This window comes from Microcebus murinus, chromosome 6, assembly GCF_040939455.1.
Source record: "Microcebus murinus isolate Inina chromosome 6, M.murinus_Inina_mat1.0, whole genome shotgun sequence".
Lineage (NCBI taxonomy): Eukaryota > Metazoa > Chordata > Mammalia > Primates > Cheirogaleidae > Microcebus > Microcebus murinus.
This window is the reverse complement of record NC_134109.1, coordinates 21,331,635-21,353,195: the sequence shown is the minus strand read 5'-3', so window position 1 is coordinate 21,353,195 and position 21,561 is coordinate 21,331,635. Positions and strand designations below refer to the sequence as shown.

Genomic DNA, 21,561 nt, shown 5'->3' with positions numbered 1-21,561 from the left:
ATCTCTTTTCTCATTTACTAATATAAAATTACTTGGAGACAACTTCCTTATCACCAAATAAGAATTACAGTTCTTACTACATAGGGTTACTTGCAAAGATTGAGATAAAGCATGTAAAAGACTCATCATGGTACCTATCATTTTAGGTAATAAAAATTCAAGAAAAGACATCTGCTATTATTATTACTGGCATTCCTGCTTTGAAGGATAGAAAGTATCCCTTCTTTCTTTCCAATATAAAAAAGGATACATCCTAAGATACTAATTTAAAAAAATATTTTCAGTAAGTTATGAAAGATAAAATTAATTTCAAGTGGTTTACTACCAGGTAAATATCATTCATCATCCTGGTAATCACTGCTCAGAGGCAAATAACTTCTCCTTGGATCTATCCAGGTTTTAAGGAAGTGATCTTTAATGCAATGTATAGGCAAAGTATCCTTGAACACCACCACCAGAGGGATCACTCTGACTACAGAATTTAAAAAGGGCATTCCCTGTACACTGCTACTAGATCCAAATCTGCTTCAGAAAGACAGTGTCTATAGAATTGCAGTTTGTAAACCTGAATTTCAAATTAAATAGCAAATGATGATTTAAAAGAATATTTAATTTTTCTATGATAACAGACATCTTTGTGTTAAAAACAAATAGCTTATCACAGGAATTCTACTTTTTCAAAACTTAAACTTTCTAGTACTTAGAAAGTATATTTCTAAATACATTCTTGTGTATATTTTTCAAATACATGAAAGAATTCCCTTCCATGGGATGAAACTGTACAATAGAAAAGAAACTGAAGAGAACCAAAAGGTTTTGGGCAACAAATGGTTTTAACCTACTGCTGATTCAGCACTAACATAATAAGCAGGAAGAAACTCCAGGATGCACCTGCTTCATCAATTTAGCAAAAACTGAAACTTGTTAAAATAATGTGTTTTTAGTGAGTTACCAGAAACAAAATTTGTATCTCTCAGCTACCTTCTCCAAGAAAAATCACAATATGAAAACTTTTACTACCTTTAAAACTTATTTTAAAATCTTCCAAAAGTTAGGGACTTCTTTATCTCAAGTAGACATTCCTCACAATAGCATTAATTTCAGTTAAATTTTCTTTCCATGGAAAGATTCTGCAATAATTTCAAAGCTATCCTTTTAACCTCTATAAGAACAGTACTAGTTTTAAAAAGAAGGTAATCACTACTGTAATGTAATGAAGCTGTCTAGTTATATGATTTATTAATAAATTAGTGATAGCCAGTAATCAAATCTGACACTTAACATAAAATGGTAAAAATATGTTGTCAATTCTACAGCTTCATGTAAAAACTCATTTTCTAAATAAGGAATCATATTTGACTCTATAATGACATAATATCATAATCTACTTTGACCTCAAAAGTAAGATATTTAATTTATGGTACATGAGAATTTATTATAATAATAAACAGACTGCTTTATATTTAATCGAGCAGAAATCTGCTTTTGCAAAGTCAATTAAAATCATTCAAGAAAGCTAGAAAAAGTAAAAAAAAAATAAAGCCCCCCAAACTCAAAACCAAAACCCCCCAAAAAACCACCAAAAACCCCAACTGAAAACATTCAGTGCTGGCCAGAGTATGGGTAAACACTTTCATACTGTTGGCAGAAATATAAATTAGTACAACCTCTTAAAGAAGGACATTTAATAATATCTACTAGAATTTAAAAGGTCCATACTTTAGATCCAGTTTTCCCACTTCTAAGATGTTTACTTATAGAAATGCTCCCACAAATATACAAAGAGATTATGTGCAAAAGAATGCTAGTACAGTATTCTAATTTTAAAAACACAAAACTAAAAAGAACTCAAAGGTCTACTGATAAGAGGTTGGTTAAATCAAATATGGTGCAGGCATTAAATTGAAACCTGATATAATAAACAGAAGGAATTAAAGGTCACTACAGAGTAGTGTAGACAGGGAAGAGGATCAAAGGCTGAGTCTGAGGTAAGCTCACGTTTCAAGATCAGGCAGATACAGAGGAACCAGCAGTCAAGTGAAGAAAATATCTTCAGAGAAAAGAACAAATAATGGTGAGGGGGTCATGATGATGAAGACCGAGAGCTGACCAGATATTCAGCAATTAGAATGTGAGTGGTGGAGAAGAGATTTAGTTGTCTGGAGGGGGCTTGAGCATTGCTGGAGTTGGATTAGAGAATGGGAAGAGAGAAAGTGAGATCAGTGATTACAGACAACTCTTTTAAAGAAATATGCTATAAAGGCAAGTAGAGAAGTGGGATGGCAGCTGAAGGGGGACCTGAAGACTGGTTTCTGTTTTTATTTTTTAGATACAGGGTCTCACTCTGCTGCCCAGGCTAGAGTGCAATGGTGTCATCATAGCTCAATGCAACCTCGAACTCCTCGGCTCAGGTGATCTTCCCACCTTGGCCTTCCAAAGTGCCAGGATTACAGGAGTGAGCCACTGTGCTCAGCCTTTGTTTTCAATATATAAGATATTACAGCATATATGAATGTTGAAGGAAAGAATCCAGAAGAGAAAAATGTAAATGTGGCTAGAATGTTGTTATATATATTGAATTAAATGTTTTGAGAATACAAACACATCTTTCCCTCAATTTTAATTGTAAAATCAAAACAAAACCCAAAAAGTTAACTTCTTAATCTATACAGATAAATGCTAAGAATTTACTTTTGTAAATCTCTCATTTTAAGAACTTTTATAAGGCCAGGCGCCGTGGCTCACGCCTGCAATCCTAGCACTCTGGGAGGCCAAAGTGGGTGGATCATTTGAGCTCAGGAGTTCGAGACCAGCCTGAGCAAGAATAAGATTCCATCTCTACTAAAAATAGAAAGAAATTAGCTGGACAACTAAAAATATATAGAAAAAATTAGCCGGGCATGGTGACACATGCCTGTAGTCCCAGTTACTGGGGAGGCTGAGGCAGGAGGATTGCTTGAGCCCCCAGGAGTTTGAGGTTGCTGTGAGCTAGGCTCCTGCCATGGCACTCTATCCTGGGCAACAGAGTGAGACTCTGTCTCAAAAAAAGAAAAAGAAAAACAAACTTTTATGGTGTCATTAAAGACTAATATTGTATCTATAAGTTTAGATGGGTGTTCCATTAAATAAGAAAATTAACTATTTAATCATGCTGCTTCTCTAAAGCAATCTTGTACTTCCAAATATGAGTACCAAGTAGCATTTGAATCAAATATATCTGTAGTCCAAAACACTTGAAAAACAATTATTTAATGTTAAGCTACCAACTTCAAGACAACTGTCATAGTGTTCATCAATTTTAATAAACAAGATAAAAGCGCAAAAAACCAATCATAACCAAAAAAGACCTCCAAAGTACTAAGAACAAAGCATATTAGTTTAGAGGATTTAAAGGAAACTATACAGTACTCTATTTAAAGTAAAGCATATTAGTTTAGAGGATTTAAAGGAAACTATACAGTACTCTATTTAAAGTAAATGGTATAGGCCATATAAAGGAGTATTTCACTGTTGCTTGGGAATATGCTATAGCAATCTTTTGGGAAAAATACCAATGTTATGTGATTTGCTATAAGCAGACTGCTTTCACCCAAAGTTGAGAACCACTAAATTTAGTTAAGAAACTACTTTTGTAAACAAATACTATACTAAGGAAGGCACTGCTTTACAGATTAAAACATATTTTTCAGAAGATGTAATCGTATGGAGAATCAACAAAACATAAGATCAGAATTCATGGAAGCTCAGCACTCTCTCTGATAAGCAACTAACCATTTTCAATGTGCCCAGAATAAAGTGATAAACTTCATCACAATCAGGTGACAGGCACTGTCAAAAACTATCCAGAGTAAACTTGCTTAAGAAAACAGCTATGTAAGAACAGTGGAGTTTCTCTAAACAACAACTTTAAAGATTGTTGAGTTTCAAAAGCCCTGGTGAGGCTAAGGATCCATGGAGTTTCCTTGCACAAAAAATTTCTTGTAAAACCAAATAAAATGAAAGAAACAACAACAAAAAAACCTTTTCAATAAAGTCAGGACCTGCTGCAGGCAACTGCCTATGTTTTCTTTACCACCTATTTTCTGTTTAATTTGATTACTAGGTTAAGAATTGCTCCTTCCCTGTCACTGCCAAGTAAGCAACAAGGAAGTGGAATGTCATTCTATTGCTTAACCAACTTGCTTAATTCAGAACCCGATTTTAAGAATGATATATAGTAAGCTTAAACTCAGTTCCTTTTGTACCACTTGAAATAGGTCAAAATGCTGCTTATTCTATATAACTTTCTTTTTCTTTTTTAAGACTAGAAGGATAATGTGTTTATTTCAGAAGACAATCCAAACAATAGGAGAGTATACAAAATTAAAGAAAAAGCACAGTCTTTTTTTTTTTTTTTTTTGAGACAGGGTCTTGCTTTATCACCCAGGTTATAGTGCAGTGGCATGATCTTAGCTCACTGCAACCTCAAACTCCTGGGCTCAAGCTATCCTCCCACCCTAACCTCCTGAGCAACTAGGACCATAGACGTATGCCACCACACCTGGCTAATTTTTAAAATTTTTTTGTGGAGATGGAAGTCTCACTATGTTGCCCAGGCTGGTTTCAAAACTCTTTGTTCAAGCTATCCTTTTGCCTCAGCCATCCAAGTAGCTAGGACTACAGGTGCACACCACTATGTCAGGCTAATTTTGAAGTGACAGGTAAAGATGACTGTTAGAAGTTCTGGACCTTTTTCATTTGTAAACATATTTTTAAAATTGGCTTCTCTTCACATAAAGGATCTATGATAGTTAATTTTGTGTGTCAATCTGGCTGTATATTATTCTGGACATTTCTGTGAAGATGAAATTAATATTTAAATTGGTGGATTCTGAGTAAAGCAGATTATCCTCCATAATGTGAGTGGACTTCATCCAATCCGCTGAAGGCCCAAATAGAACAAAGACTGACCCCCAAGAAGAAGAAGGAATTCTGCCAGCAGACTGCCTTTGGTTCTGTTTCTCTGGAGAACTCTAATACAGGATCATACTAAGTGAATTACTTTACAATATGAAATTTTCACTTAATATATCACTGACATTCTTCCAGGTGGCAGATGCGGTAGAATGGCTCACTATTAATTCCTAACCCCTTCCCCAGGTTTTGGCAGAGTGCTACTAGTGTCTTTTGGGAAGGCCTGATGCAGACACAAGTCCCTCCTGAGGACTCGGGACCTGGAGGCCCAGCCACCAACAGTTTTGACCACGTGGAACAAACATGAGGATGAAGCCAATTTACTAAAGAAGCTGAAAAGGAAAGGAAGCAAGCTAGAGTCTCTGATGGCAGAAGTGCTGAGCTGCCTATTTACAGAGTTCTGGTTCTGCCTATCTACAGAAAACACTGGTTTGATGGATTTTCTGTTATTTGAAAAAAAAAAAAAATATATATATATATATATGTTCCTTTTAAAATGACTACCAAGTACTCAGTAATAGGGAATACCACAATGTAATCACTCCCTTCTTGATGGCCATTTAATTACTCATTTGTTTTCAATAAATGTTTACTGAGATGATGTGCAGAAAATAGTTAACACAGCAGGCCTCACTGTTGTCCTTTGAAAGGCCTGCTTGTGATGTGGCCCTTGGCTGGTGTCTGGGAACTTAGATTTTAGGAGGTTTCCCACCATTCTAACTTATCAAAGCAACTCACTGAACCTTAACTGTACAAACATGTGGTTTATGCTCAACACCTGCTTTCCTTCTGGGAGTCTACAATTTTGATATATGCTAGGCAGAGAGTCCCCAATAAAAACTCCAGGCACTGGGCCTCTAATGAGCTTCCCTGGTAGGCAACATTTTTCCTGTGTTGTTACAATTCACTGCTGTAGGGATTAGGCCTATCCTGTATTACTCCTCTGGGAGAGGACCCTTGGCAGCTTGAACCTGGTTCCCTTCAGACTTTGCCCCATGCACATTGCTCCTCTGGTTTTGCTTTGCATCCTTTTACTATAATAAATCATAGCTGTGAATACAACTATATGCCAAATCCTCTCAGCAAATTCTCATACCTGGGGATGGTCTTGGGGACCCTTGATACAATTGACTTTAGAAGTAGGATTTGCTACAATGACCATGACTAACTGTAATATGGTGAAAGCACTGTTTGGGAAGAGGAAGGCTTAGGGACAGAGTATAATGTATCTTTGGTACCCAGGTGGTTATGGAGTTAACCATGGCATGAGCTGCCGTCTATTGTGAGAGGCAAGTTACCTATGGAATTTGAAAATGATAGATCCAACTCCAGGAGAGTTGGGTTGCTGGATCCCCCGGCTATTTTTGCCCCTGCTGGCTAAAGTGAATGGGAAAAAAACAGCGTAGCCCTGGTGAGGCCTTTGGTTTTTGTTCTCTTCTCTACATGGGAGGAGAAAGGGCCCTCAAAATTTGCAAGGATAGGCCAAAAATGTTAAAAGTTTGCATTGCTCTCTCCTCTATTTGAGGGTGGGGGAAGAGAGGGGAGGAAGAGTTAAATCAGGTCTCAGGGCTGTAGCAAAATTTTAGATAAGCCAGAAAAAAAAAGGGGGAGATAATACTCTAGTAGTTGTTTTCAGCCTAGCTGATGCTGCTACAGTAGCCTCCCCCACCTCCCACCTTCCTCCACTGCATTCCAGCCTGGATCTTCCTGGGCAGCTGTAATGTTAACACTGCAAATGCTGAATGTATTGTTAGGCAGTTGAATAAATTGCAGTGAAGAAAATTTTGTGGCTATTGCATCTGGGTGTATTGTAAAAAATGATATGTTAAATACTTATAATTTTATAAATATCAAAGGAATTATCCTGACCAGAAGTTGCAAAAAAAAAAAAAAAGTGTTAGTGGGACACAACTCCCTTGCTTTTTGCAGCCAGTGGGTGGGTTGGAATTTATACTTTGAGTATTGGAAACACAACATCTGTAACTGATGGTTTCTGCTACGGAAGATGCGGATTTTTGCTTTCTGGAGCCTCTGGAAAAAGGCAGACAATCAGGAAAAAAAGTGATCTACAGATGGAGATTTAAAAAGCAAATTTTAGTCTGCTAATGAGCTCTTATGAAAGCAAAGGTCTTTACCCTTCAAGGCTAATGATTTTCCAGCCTGATGAGCATATATTTTTGCATGGGTCAATTTGGACGCAAGACAAAAGGGCTTAGAAAAGCCTTGCTTATCACTTGGACTTCCCAGCTCTGCACTGTCTCACATCTGTTGCTGTCAAAGAAAGGTCTCTGGCTTTTTTTGAGCCCGAAATTCACAGATCTTAATGCCTAGACATGATACTAAGCTAAAACCTAACACTGTTGGGCATATAGGCTTTCAGCTGGGCTGGGCTGAACTGAAAGCTGGCATAGGCTCCATTAACAGAACTCAGACTGCAATCTTGCACATTCAGGATTTAGGACACTTGTCTGGAGCACTAAGCTGTAAAAAATCACAAATGCTTGCCTGGATTGTCTGAGTCACATACAATTACCCCCAGAAAAGGGCTTGTTTTCTGATGAGATCACCTGCTATCTAGCTACTGATTAGCTGTATATTTCTGATACAGAGACTGATAGCATCTTTAACTTGTGATTATTGCCAAAAGCTGCAGGATGGGATAGGGCACACCACAGAGAGTATGACCTCTATTCACTCTCGACAGGTCATCCAACTCTTGACCCATCTGGAGCACATCTCACTGCTGTGTCTGGCTTTCCCAATGAGTTGCAGTCCACAACAATGCATGGTATCCTGACTCTGCTTCCTCCACCTTTCTCCTGCTGCACATGCCTCAGTGCAATCTGATTATTAAGGGCAGCTATCCTTAGAAAGGGACTGATCTTTCCGAGACTGTTCACTGGATAAATGATCAGGGTGAGCAGGGTGAGAGATTATGAAAGCCCATTTTGAAAATTTCTGAAAATGCATGAAGGATTTCATCCTGTCCAAATCCTTAACATGGTATCTGATTAAGTTGTATAAAACTGGTTTTTTTTTTTTTTTGGTGAAGATGTTTTGTCTCTTTTGCACACAAAAGGTCTCCAGACAAAAGCTCTGGATGAGAGTAGGGGATAATTGAAAAAATGTAAAATTACCATATCTGAATGGAAATACTGAATTTGTAACAACTGAGGAAAATAAACCAAAACTCCTACACCTGAGGAGGCATGAGGGAAGGGCGAGGACATTAATCATCTTTGGTTTTCAAAACTGTTTCTGGAACCTTTCACCTCCTCCTAAAGGAAAACTCTGTGTGCTTTTCTAAGCCATTGGGAGTGCTTTGAATTGACACTGTTGACCCTCTGAGAGGGCTGACTATGAGACAACAGGAGGTGGCTCAGCCCCTGCACTTCCCACATAGAAAACCTCCAGATTCTGTCCATACTCATGACAGCTGTGATTGACAGCAAAGCCATTTGAAACCAACTGCAGTCCCTTTGAAACTAAGGACTGGACGAAATTATTTGGGCTGGACTGGAAACCCTACGACAATACGTCCATGTTGGGGGAGGGGCACATTATACTGCCTGACCAATGTACGTCTTGCTTGAGATGGCCCAACAATTATAAACTGTTTGCTTCCTGGGTTACCATGTGTACTCTCTGGGACTGAACTTCTCGTACCCTGACTCTCAAGACACTGCGTTAGTCCTGGAAAGCTTTCAAATCAGCTTCAACTTACTGTCAGTCATACTGTGCTTAAATTGACAAAAAGGTTAATAATACAGAAACTTAAGGCCAGGAAAAAAAAAGTTAAAAATGTCAAAAAAAAAAATAAAGGTTAACACAAAGGTAAAATGGTAAAAAAGAAAAGAAAAAAGTAAAAAGATAAGAAAGATTAATAGAGAAACCACCTGGCTTTCTAATGTAGACTATTATGATTAACAGGAATTGTTTTAACTAGATAAATCTAGGCCTCATAAAGGGCATAGCTGGAATTAATACTGCAGGATGGTCTCACTACTGTCTGGGTCTTATTGATGATAACTTTGTTGTAAAGATGCCTTGGCCAACAACCAAGGGAGTAGACTGTGCAAAAAAGACTTTAACACAACAGACCTAAACTTCTATCCTTGAAAAGGTCTGCTTACAAAGTTGGCCCTTGGCTGGTATCTGGAAACTTAGATTTCTGGAGCATTCCCACCATCCTAACTGATAAGAGTGGTTCACCCAAGCTGTACAAACAGTATGGTTTATACTGAACACCTGCTTCCCTTCTGGGAGTCTGCAATTTTGGTATGTGCCAGGCAGAGGGTGCCAACTTACCCAGCCCTCAATGAGCACCCCAGTTCTCTATTGAATTTCCCTGGTAAAAAACATTTCACATGTGTCACTGTAACTTGTTGCTGGGGGAATTAAGCACAGCTCCCTGTGTGACTCCCCTGAGAAAGAACCCTTGGAAGTTTACATCTGATTTCCCCCAGATTTCACCCCATGTTCCTTTTCCTTTTCAGACTTTGCTTTGTAGTCTTACTGTAATAAATCATAACTGTGAATACACTCTGAGTCCTTTGAGTCCTCCTAGATAATCACTGGGCTTTGGGATATGGTCTTGGGGATCCCCAACACAGCTGTAAATAAGTGTGAAATGTTCAAGAAACAGCAAGAAGGCAAGTGTGGCTGGAGGCATGTGAGTGAAGGGGATTGGCAGAATAGGAAGTTGCAGAGACAGGAGGGGCCGGATTACATAGGGATTTGATGAAGGTAAGAAGTTTGGATTGTGAATATGATAGGAAGCTGTGGGAGACTTCTGACCAGGAATCAGGATCAATCTGGCCGCTGTTAGGGAACTGACATTAGAAGTAACGAGCAAAAGGAGGGAGGCCAAATAGGAAGCTTTTATTAATACATACAGGAAACATTTCAATTACCCTTGGGTGGTTTGGGAACTGCTTCAGTAAGGAGAAATACAAGTTTATCTTTAAGGATGAGTAGAAATTTGATAGACATATTTGGGCAATGGAGTGAGGAAGGCATTAAGCACGGGGAGGAGAACTTGTACAATGGCCCAAATGCATGGTCTATTTGAATAACTGTGAAGAGTTTAGGATTGCTGAAAAAGGCTTCTTGTGGGAGAAATGAAACTGACTTGCAGGCCAGACACCCAAAGCTCCATGAGTCACTCTAAGGAGTGCGTACTTCATTTCCTAGGCAAATGGGGAGGTAATGAAAGGTTGTAAATAGGGGTGTTATAGGGTCAAATCTGGGTTTCAGAAAGGTTAATATGGCAGCAGTATGAATGAGAGGCTGACAAAGGGAGCAAATTTTAAAGTAATTGTCATATATCCCAGTTCTAATGTGGCTGGAACCCCATACACACAAAGCCATACATATGGAATTTATGTTATATATTATGTATGTATAAGTACACAAGCCTTTTCATGTATTAAGAATAAATTAAAAACAAGTCTAAATCACTGCTGCAAAACTAAAAAAAAAGGGAAACAAATGAATCTATTAATAAATGTTTATAAAAGTTGTTGGTATAACCACACAGAGGATTATTCAAGTGATTTTAAAACACTGTATTATTATAAATCCCTAATAAAATATATACTAAGGATAAAAAAGAACCATAAAGGAATCTTAGACTGCATTCTATGGTCCCATGGTTAGTGTTAAGGTTGCCACTGTTATTTTGAAACTATATTTATTAGGATAAAGTAATATAACATTAACGTACTTAGGTACTAAGATTTTCAACATCAGTAAAAGGAGACAAAAAGAAAGAAGCAAAACCCTGATGGAATGGAAAGGGCTAGCAGCAGACCTGCAATTTGTTCTCTCCTCTTACTGGCCCAAGAAAGAGAGAGAACAATGACCTCTCTTAGAAACATTCTAAGAGCATCTTAGAAACATTAAATCACCTCAGAAACATGCTAATGAGAGACCCGTAAACATACTGAAGGTATTAACTACTGCAGGAGTCCTTATTTATGAAATGCTTTAGCAGGATGGACTTGGTCTGTCTAGATTGCTCATTATACAAAAACCTGGGATGTATGTAAACATGACTCCCTAGAAAATATCAAATAAACTCTGTAATTATCAGAGAATAAACTGGACATGTTTCATGACAGAAACAGCTTCCTTTTGTGGAAGTGACACTCCATATGCATCACTTAGAGGACTCTTATGTTGAAATATGGGCCAGAGTGTATTCTAATTGAAGCAAGAAAGGACCTGGGAGCAGCTCTGGCAGCCATTGACTTCTCTACACTTTGCCAGTGTCTTGTGAAAACTGTATCTATGAAAATATTTGCCAAGTTTGATATTGGGTAAGATCTCTGATTCTTGTATGCCTAAATTGTTATTCTGACCTTTGGTGTTATGTCACCTGTAATATTTAATTGGAACTGGAAGAATCAGTATGAATGATACATTTCCTAACCCTATCAACCAATCAGCCTACAAGTAATGACAGCGTGGTAACAGTACATATATCCCTGGTGCTTAGAGTGTATTATCTAATACACTAAAAGGAACCTGGGTTCCTTGGAGAAATGGCTGAGATTTATTTCTGGGTCAGGGAATATATCAAATGAGTTCAGGACATCTTGTCTTGACTGAAAAAAAAAGTTACGAAAGATCACCAAGATCTAGTCAAAAAGACAAAGGAATGATCTTAAAGATATTCCCAATGGCCAGAATTGGGATAATTTGAGTAACCAACAATAAAGAACAAGTGTAACAGAATGAAACATAAACACAGTCATGTGACACATAATAACCTCTCAGTCAATGACACCACATATACAACAGTGGTCCCATTAGATTATGATGGAGCTGAAAAATTCGTATCGCCTAGTGATGCCATAGCCATTATAATATCATAGCTCAACAAATTACTCATGTTTGTGGTGATGTCGGTATAAACAAACCTACTATGCTGCCAGTAATATAAAAGTATAGCACATTTAATTATGCATAGTACATTAATACTTGATAATGACAAACTATGCTACTGGTTTATGTATTTACTATACTTTCTATAGTCATTTTAGTCCTTTTACTTATAAAAAAAAAAGTTAAACAGCCTCAAGCAGGTCCTTCAGGAGGTATTCAGAAAAAGGCATTGTTATCATAGGAGGTGACAGTTCCATGTGTGTTACTGCCCCTGAAGACCTTCCAGTGGGACAAGATGTGGAGGTGGAAGACAGTGATATGGGTGATCCTGACCCTGTGTAGGCCTACACTAATGTGGGTGTTTGTGTTAGGTAGATAGCAAGGGATTCCGGGTCCGCTAAGGACAAAAGTGGGTGCTGTTGCCCTCGTCTTGGTCCTGCCCAAACCTAATCCTGCCCTGAGCTACTGCCATACCTGGGGAGAAGGGAACACACTACAAATTTGCCAATCAACTTAGTGCGCCAGCTGCAAAAGAATGCAGAGGACTCTTATACCCACAGGCCAAGCAGCATGGGTACCACAGATCTCGGAAGTGACCTAGAACAACCGGCATGTGTAGTAATGCAACTCCCAACTATCCAATCAAAGTGGTTTCATAATGATGTCTGAGCCACTAGGGAGGTCCCAATCCAGGCATTATAAAACAAAAAGCAGGCCATAACCAAGTCCCTTTTTGGCACCCTTCCTTTTGCTCTCCCATTGCTGCAACAATGGGTCTATTCGTCAACTGTGGTGTACGTACCATGCTCTATAAACCTATATCTTGCTCTTGCCCTATAATCCTATCTTTCTCTTCTCAATAAACCTCATTTTCTTTCTTTTTTCTCCCTCTCCCTCATGTCCCTCTCCCTCCTCTCCCTCTCCTTTTCTTTCTTTTCTCTCTCTCTCTTTCTTTTTTTTTGAGACAAAGTCTCACTTCTGTTGCCCAGGCTAAAGTGCCATGGCATCAGCTTTAGCTCACAGCAATCTCAAACTCCTGGGCTCAAGCGATCCTCCTGCCTCTTCCCCCCGAGTAGCTGGGACTACAGGCATGTGCTACCATGCCCGGCTAATTTTTTCCATATATTTTTAGTTGGCCAATTAATTTCTTTCATTTTTTTAGTAGAGATGGGGTCTTGTTCTTGCTCAAGCTGGTCTTGAAGTCCTGACCTCAAGCGATCCTCCTGCTTCAGCTTCCCAGAGTGCTAGGATTACAGGTGTGAGCCACCAGCCCAGCCAAGAAATTTAAAAAAATAAATTTAGCATAGCCTAAGTGTACAATGCTTACAAAGTCTACAGTAGTGTACGGTATAGTCCTAGGCTTTCACGTTCACTCACTACTCACTGACTCACCCAGAGCAATTTCTAGTCCCGCAAGCTCTGTTCATGGTAAATGCCCTAGACAGGTGTACCATTTTTTATCTTTTATACTGTATTTTTACTGTACCTTTTCTATGTTTAGATAGATTTAGATACACATATACCTACCATTATGTTATAACTGCCTACAAGTATCCAGTAGGTAACATGCTCTACAGGTTTGTAGCCCAGGAGCAATGTGCTATATAATACAGATTAGGTGTGTAGCAGGCTACACCATCTAGGTTTGTGCAAGTACACTCTATGATGTTTGCACAACGATGAAATTGCCTAACAATGCATTTCTCAGAGCGTGTCCCCCTTGTCAGGCAAGGTGTGACCCTCCCCCAGTATCAGTGGGGTATTGTGGATTAGGTCCAGGATCCCCTCGGATATCAAAAACCACAGATGCTCAAGTCCCTTGTATAAAATGGTACAGTATTTGTATATAACCTATGCACATTATCCCGTAAGGGTGGCCTTGCTGAAATAACAGGAAAATATTTAATCCTGTAATTTTCTAGGAACAGCTAAAGATCAATCCTATGAGCTTTCTGTCACTTTCTCTCCATAGCTAGCCGGCAACTTTCAGGGACTGTTTTCAAAACATCTGAAAAGAGCCAAAAGGACAGAAAAAAAATGTAAATCTTTCTCTTTACATTCACCTGCTCACAGCATTTAGAATTTGTTTCATAGTCTCTAGGAGTTCCTGAGAAGCTCCAGGGTGACAGCAGGGGGACAAACTTCAGGTCTTAGTTTCCTGACCCAAACCACATCTCAGAGGCAAAATCACATCCCCTGAGATAAGCCTGATTATATTTCAGAGATAACCAAGTCTCCAGGAACAGAGAAACAAGAAAGACACCCGACACCTTGCAGCTGCCTGCTATAAAAGTAGCAAGCCACTTGGCCTCACTACTAGCACCCCCTTCTCTTTGGGATACCACTGGCTGCCTGCTTTCTTCCCCCCACCCCTTCTCCTCTCTCATACTCTCAAGCCTTCTGAGAAGAAAAAATAAACTTTTTAAACTTTTATATCTTAATTTCTACATGAGAAATCTTTCTCCATCGGCGCCATGAGCACCTACTGGAGATTTCCACCCTAACATCTCTTATACTTTAAATCATCTCTAGATTACTTATAATACCTAATACAATGTAAACGCTAATGTAAATAGTTGTTATATTATTAATATATTGTTTAGGCTAGCAAATAATGACAAAAATAGCCTGTACTTGTTTAGTACAGATATAGCCATTCATATTTTTTTCCAAATATTTTCAATTAGTTGGTTGAGCCACGGAACGGAATCCATGGATACGAAGAGCTGACTATATATAAAAATCCATGCATTTGTAATGATGCTTCTGATATTGTAAAAAATATAAATGGTCTGTCTTCATCCTGCTTCTGGACAAATAGCTTCTAAAATCCTTGGAATCTCTGGAGTGATTAGAATGTCTTTTGTAAGCTAATGAATGATGGGTGGCAGGAAGCTCCCAGATAGTCTCTAGGTGGGAGCTGGTTGCCAGAGGAACCAACCGAGATTAGAGGGTTGGAACTTTCAGTCCCACCCCACAATCTCCTGGGAAGATAGAAGGGCTGAAGGCTGAGCTGATAACACAATGCCCGATGATTTAATCAATCCTGCCCACACAACAAAGCTTCCATAAAAACCCAATAAGATTTGAGTTCTGGGGGCTTCCAGAGAGCTGAACACGAGGATACTTGTGGACAGTGAGACAATCAGGTCAGAGAGGGCACCAAAGCTCCATGCCCCTTTTCCCATACCTTCTCCCACACATCTCTTCCCTCTGGCTGTTCATCTGTATCCTTTGTAATATTCTTTATAATAAATGAAGAAATGTAAATTTATCCATTTTACTATATTTCCCAGAATTCTAAGTTCTAGCAAATTAACTAAACCCAACAAGGGAGATTGTTAGAACCCTAATTTATAGCCAGACAGTCAGAAGTGTGGGCAAATAACCTGAGACTTGAGGTTGGCATCTCAAGTAGTGGGTAGTCTCATGGGACTGAGCCCTCAACCAGTGGGATCTGAAGCTGTCTCCAGGTAAATAGTGTCAGAATTGAGTTAAACTGGAGGACATCCAAGTGGTATCTTTTGGAGAATCTGCTGCAGAACTAATTACTTGCTTGGTGTGTAGGAAAATATCACCATGCATCTGGTGTCAGAAGTCTTCACTCAGAGAGTGAGAGTAGGAAAAACACTTTGGTTTGGTTTGTCCTATATTTTTACAATGCTCAAAAACAAAGCAGAGCAAATTAAATAAACAAAAAACTCATTGGTCTCCTTTGGAGGCTGCTCGGGCACTAAATTCTTATGTGAAAACATTTTCAAGGGAAAGAATTAAGAGTGTATCTTGCTTTCCCCAGATGCACTATATTTCAGAGTAATAACATACTTGATGAGGGAAAATTCTTTATAAAAAAATTCCAGGTAAGAAATGCAGGTGGTATGGTAGCATTAGAAAGTCACCACTTTGTAACCCCTAATGAAATAAAGGATCCAGACAACATAAATGACTGCCAAAACCTCTATGCAAAAAAATCAATGAGGAACTTTACAATGGCTGGATCAGGCTGACAAACTGATCTCACTGATCTTAACTCACTAAAAGTCGGAAAATCAGATGCTGTATGCCTCCAACATAATGCAGTAGAAAGTAGACAATACCACCTATGAAAAACTTTCAATAAAAATATGGAACCAAATCTGTCCAAGCCTCTACCGCTAACTTTCAGTTTATAGAATATACAGCAGACAGTGGAATAAACTAAATGACATAATCAGGACATGCCCAGCTAGATCCCAAATGTATGAAACTGTATAGCACAAAGGACATCACACATTTCTTTAACAAATAAAATGACACTTTAAAACAAGGAAGCAGGCCAGGCGTGGTGGCTCACGCCTGTAATCCTAGCACTCTGGGAGGCCAAGGCAGGCAGACTGATCGAGGTCAGGAGTTCGAAACCAGCCTAAGCAAGAGCGAGACCTTGTCTTTACTATAAATAGAAAGAAATTAATTGGCCAACTAATATACACAGAAAAAATTATCTGGGCATGGTGGTGCATGCCTGTAGTCCCAGCTACTCGGGAGGCTGAGGCAGCAGGATTCCTTGAGCCCAGGAGTTTGAGGTCACTGTGAGCTAGGCTGACACCATGGCACTCACTCTAGCCTGGGTAACAAAGTGAGACTCTGTCTCAAATAAATAAATAAATAAATAAAACAAGGAAGGAAGAACAATTACAGATTAGGAGAAACCTAAGATCTTAGTTTGGATGCTGATTCAAACAAACCAATTATTAAAAAATACCTGAAACAAATGGTAAGACTGAACAGTCTGGGTATTAGGTGATAAAGGACTAATGGCTGATTCTGTGATTTTGTTAAAAAAAAATTCTTACTTTTAGAGATGTATACATAGGTAAAAGAACATGTGGAGTTTTCTCTAAAATACTCTAGGAAAGAAAAAAAGAGCAAATGTGTGTGGGGTGGTAAAGATGAAATGAGAAAAGCAGAATGCTGAGGCAGTTAAAGCTGGGAGACAGGTGAGTATGGGGGTGGAGTGGGGGGGTCATGAAAATATTCATGTCTATTACATATACCCTCTACTTCTGTTCAGGTTCAAAAACTCACTAAAATAAAAAGGGAATGAATTCAACTATAATATTTGGCAAACATTTTAAAACAATTTAAAATTTAAAATTGGCTGAGGTACAGGAAAATGATATTTTCAAAGGAAGTAAACAGAATTACTTTTCTCAAGAACAATTTAACAATATGTATCAAATGTCTTAAAATTTTACATTTAATCCAACAAATTTGCTTTTAAGAATTCTAAGAAAATTTCATTGCTGTACACAGGATGCATCTAAAACGATCCCCCAGCAGAATACCGTAAATAATCTATTTAACTATTAAATTGTAAAAGAATACTAAAGGACATGGGAAAATGTTTATGGTAAACTGTTAAGTACAAAATACAGGCTGTGAAACAGTATATATATTTTGATCCAATTTAGTTTTCTTAAGTTATTTATACACACACACACACAAAAAAAAGCCTGAGATTCTCTATAATGTTAATAATAGCTGTAATTTCTAGTTCATGGGATTAAGGCACTTTAAATTTTTAAAAAATAATTTTCCTATTTATGAGTATGGTATATTTATAGTAAAAAAGTTCAAATTTTTAAAGTGCAAATCCAGATCAGTTCCTGAGAATGATTAATAATGGAATAAGAAGTGGGTAATGCAGTGATCTTTAAAATAAACTAAATAACAAAAGGGTAGACAGGCAAAGCAGAATGGACATATTAATAATTAATTTTTTAAAGGATAGTTATTTAGCACACCACTGTGCAAAAGATCAAGTTTTAAATTTAAAAGTAGAAGTGTCAAGGTGATAGTTACAAGAGGATTAAAGTTTACATAAGCTTCAATTGGAGAAGGATAAACATCTAAATCAAATTACCTAGGATGACTGTCAAGGTTATTATTGTAAGAAATCTAACACAATTCTGAAAATAACCAAAGTAGCATGCTAGACAATTCTTCCTGAGTTTCTCCTTTGTATACCACCCTGACCAATTATTTTTTAAACTTTCTCAGAAATTTGTTCATATACTGGAGTCTAAAAAGAAATGTTAGGATATTAATATAATACAAATGCAGTTTTATCTGAGTTCAGCTTATATAATTTGGGTCAAATCTGTTAAGTAACTTTGATATATTAAAATCTAGACAATCCCATAAAATTACATTCATATATATTATATGTGGTTAACATTCGGTAAAACCAGCCTTCTTCAGCTTCCTCATTCACTACCTTTAAAATTTCAGTTGTCTCCTTCCTCAATAAGGCAAAAAAAAAATAAAGCAAAGAAAATGTCCAAACTAACCTGGTTTCTGTACTTTCTTTGGTTCTTCATAGTCCTTGTTTTCTGGATTTGCAGATTCTACAAAGCTGATTTCTTCTGTGACACTTTCTCCCTCCTGGTTCTTGAGGCTGTCTTCCTCTTCTTGAACATGAGTTTCCAATTCTGATTCTTCTGAATCAAGAAATATCTGACCAGCAACTACTCTGCCTGTGGTGGTATGGTCCTTTACTGACTCATCTGATGGCAAAGAAGTCTGAGAATATAACGTATCTTTAGTTATCAACGATACCAAGAATCTCTCCAACTTTGTTTGACCATTACTTTTACTAATCCTAGATATCATGTCTCCTTTAGCTCTGTGAAGTGCCACACTCATCCGTCTCTATCAGTTTTAGCGTGTGTTTGTCACATGCCTTCATCACCTGCCTAACTCTTACTCTTTCTTCGAATTTCAACTTAGATGTTATTTTCCCCAGGAAGCCTTCCTTAATTCCCAGAGTCTAGGTTAGGTTCTCCCCCTACACATCTTATACTTCCCCTATGATAACCCTGTATTGTAATATCCTACTTTTATCTTTATTTCCTCAAATCTAGAGATCAGCGCTCATAACTGATTGGCCTCTTTGGATATCTAAGAATCAGCTTTATTCATTTAATCAATCAAGAAGCATATTAACTCATTAGATTTTTTTTTTTTTTGAAAATTGCTAAGTGGAAATAAATGGCAGAGGTTAAGACTTCAAAATTGAAAGAAACTAAAAACTCAAAAAAAACCCAATCTCTCATTAGGCAGTACAAATTTTAGTGCTTTAAGCCTTTTACACACACACACACACACACACACACACACACACACACACACACACTGAACAGTAAAGTTGAAATTAAACCTGACAGTGAACACCCTTAATGGAAATATTTACTGTTCTCTCTGGTAGGTCAGTGATTTTTTTTTCCCCCAGAAGAACTAGAATTAATATTGATAGCATCTATCTTTTTTTGTTCTTTTTAATTCAATTCTGTTACTCAAGAGATGCAGATTTCATATCCTAAGGAACATAATTTACGCTTTTAAGTTGGGTAAAAAATACTGACAAATACAAATTTTAGTACACACCTTGGAGTCTAAGGAGTCATCCTGGCTGCCTTCTTCATCTGCAAAGAAATTTTAAGACATTTAGTCATCTTTCCTATTGGGAAAGTATGGGTACTATTAAAAGAAAGCACAATATAGATAGCAAATAAATACAGCAAATAATAATCAGACACTGGATAAGTAAACCTAGAATTATTTAAAATTTGGTTGTATTAAAAATTATTCAGAAAAGGTTAAGTGAAAGGAAAAAATATGGGTTGGGAGGGTATTCATAGTTTTTTTTTTTTTTTTTTCTCTAGGGAAGACATTCCCTAGAAAATAAAGGGAATTCTCCAGATTCCATTCAGTTCTTGTGTGTATAGTCTATTACTGAGAATGAGTTACTAAATTCATAAAAATATATCTCTAATTTCATACTCCAGGCTTCCACCTATTCTGTTCCTCTGCTCAGAACTTGGAGTTACAGTAGCACTTATTTTTGGGCTAATTAGCATTTTATTACTACTGAGGATGGAAACTAATAGTAATAATAATAATTTTTTTTTCAGAGATTGGGTCTTCCTCACCTGCTGCCCAGGCTGGTCTTGAACTCCTGGTCTCAAGTGATTCTCCTGCCTTAGCCTCCCAAAGTGCTGGGATTACAGGGGTGAGCCACTGCACCCAACCTATTATTATTATTTGACAGCTGAGTTGCCAAGAAAATATATTTAGGATATGTGTTTTACTTCACTAAGAGATAAGCAAATACAGATAAAAAGTAGCATCATACTATTATGTATTCACTGACATTAGAGCTATGTATTAAGAGATCAATAGCTTATATCAAACAAGTCACAAATCCAGCCACTAGTTACACCTTTCTTCCAAATTTACAGTCTGCTTTGGTTTTGTCTGATTACATTAATTTTCATTCTATTAATCTTTCTGTGTTTTCCAGATATTACTTCTATTCTGGCTGCTTGTTATTCTTTTTCCTGCTCCTATGTAAACACACGCACAACTCAATATCCAGATGCAAATGTCTGATCTTTGTATTCCCTCCCAGTTTAAAACAAATCTGTCAGATGCTAAAGTTCCTAGTTGCTCTTAAAATTACCTGATTTTATCCAGGAGTGAGTTTCTGTATTGCCTTCTCATAAGCTATGTGAGAAATTAATCATAGACAAAATGCTGTAAGACCATGTAATTTTCACTAGAAAATTAGGTAGTATAGTTGCCATTTATCTTTACTTCATATGGTTTTTCCCAAATATTATTTATAACTTATAACTGTCTAAAATATAACAAAAATATGTTTTGGAGTTTGTTACCAAAGGACTGAGCTGACTTTAAGAACTATAACCAACTCCATTATGCACAAAACATACAACTATCTTACAATATTTGTTTCTTTTTCTTTTTTTTACCCCTCCCATTTTTTTTTTTTTTTTGAGACAGAGTCTCACTTTGTTGCCCAGGCTAGAGTGAGTGCCGTGGCGTCAGCCTAGCTCACAGCAACCTCAAACTCCTGGGCTCGAGTGATCCTTCTGCCTCAGCCTCCCGGGTAGCTGGGACTACAGGCATGCGCCACCATGCCCAGCTAATTTTATATATATATATCAGTTGGCCAATTAATTTCTTTCTATTTATAGTAGAGACGGGGTCTCGCTCTTGCTCAGGCTGGTTTTGAACTCCTGACCTCGAGCAATCCGCCCGCCTCGGCCTCCCAAGAGCTAGGATTACAGGCGTGAGCCACAGCGCCCGGCCTCCATTTCTTTTGAATATTTGAAAAAACCAGTCTACTAAAAAGGTTTTGCCAGATATGAAGGTGCTGTCAATTAAAAAACATTCAAATTATAGTTACTATTCATTCACTTACTTTTAGATTATCTTCAAAGTCTGTTTAATTTTTGGTAGGTGGAAAGGAGAAGGGTATGGTATGTATTAGTCCCCACAGCGCTCATAACACTTAGTGGTAGTGAAGACAATTAACAATCATCCTCCATGCTAACTTCTTCACAAATATCACCTAAAGCCCAAGTTCTAACAGACAGTTCAGATTCCATTCTCAGCAAATTTCAAAGGAAAATATTCATGTCTATTACATATCAAAGTTGTATGTATAGATCCATGCAGTTAATCAAAATATCAACTAGTTTATATATCAAAAGCAGATATTAAATTTTCAAATGTATACAATATATCCCCATATACTGAAACTTCAGTTGGAACTCTAAATGACTAATCACTAAATTTAGTACCTTACCACAATAGGTCAGATAGATAACTAATAAGTAAATATTGTAGATAGCTATAAATAAATTTAAAGACATGTAC

At 37.6% G+C, this 21,561-nt stretch overlaps 1 protein-coding gene across 1 annotated transcript in view; it reads right to left on the bottom strand.

The window, feature by feature from the left end:
• The window catches only part of SEL1L (SEL1L adaptor subunit of SYVN1 ubiquitin ligase), a 59,922-nt gene that overhangs the window by 34,245 nt on the left and 4,116 nt on the right, over nucleotides 1-21,561 (bottom strand). The window contains exons 2-3 of the mRNA XM_012758322.3: nucleotides 19,267-19,304; nucleotides 18,171-18,402 (exon numbers count right to left, since the gene is read on the bottom strand). Of these exons, the coding sequence (XP_012613776.1) occupies nucleotides 18,171-18,402; nucleotides 19,267-19,304 (270 nt within the window). The remainder of the gene's footprint in view (nucleotides 1-18,170; nucleotides 18,403-19,266; nucleotides 19,305-21,561) is intronic.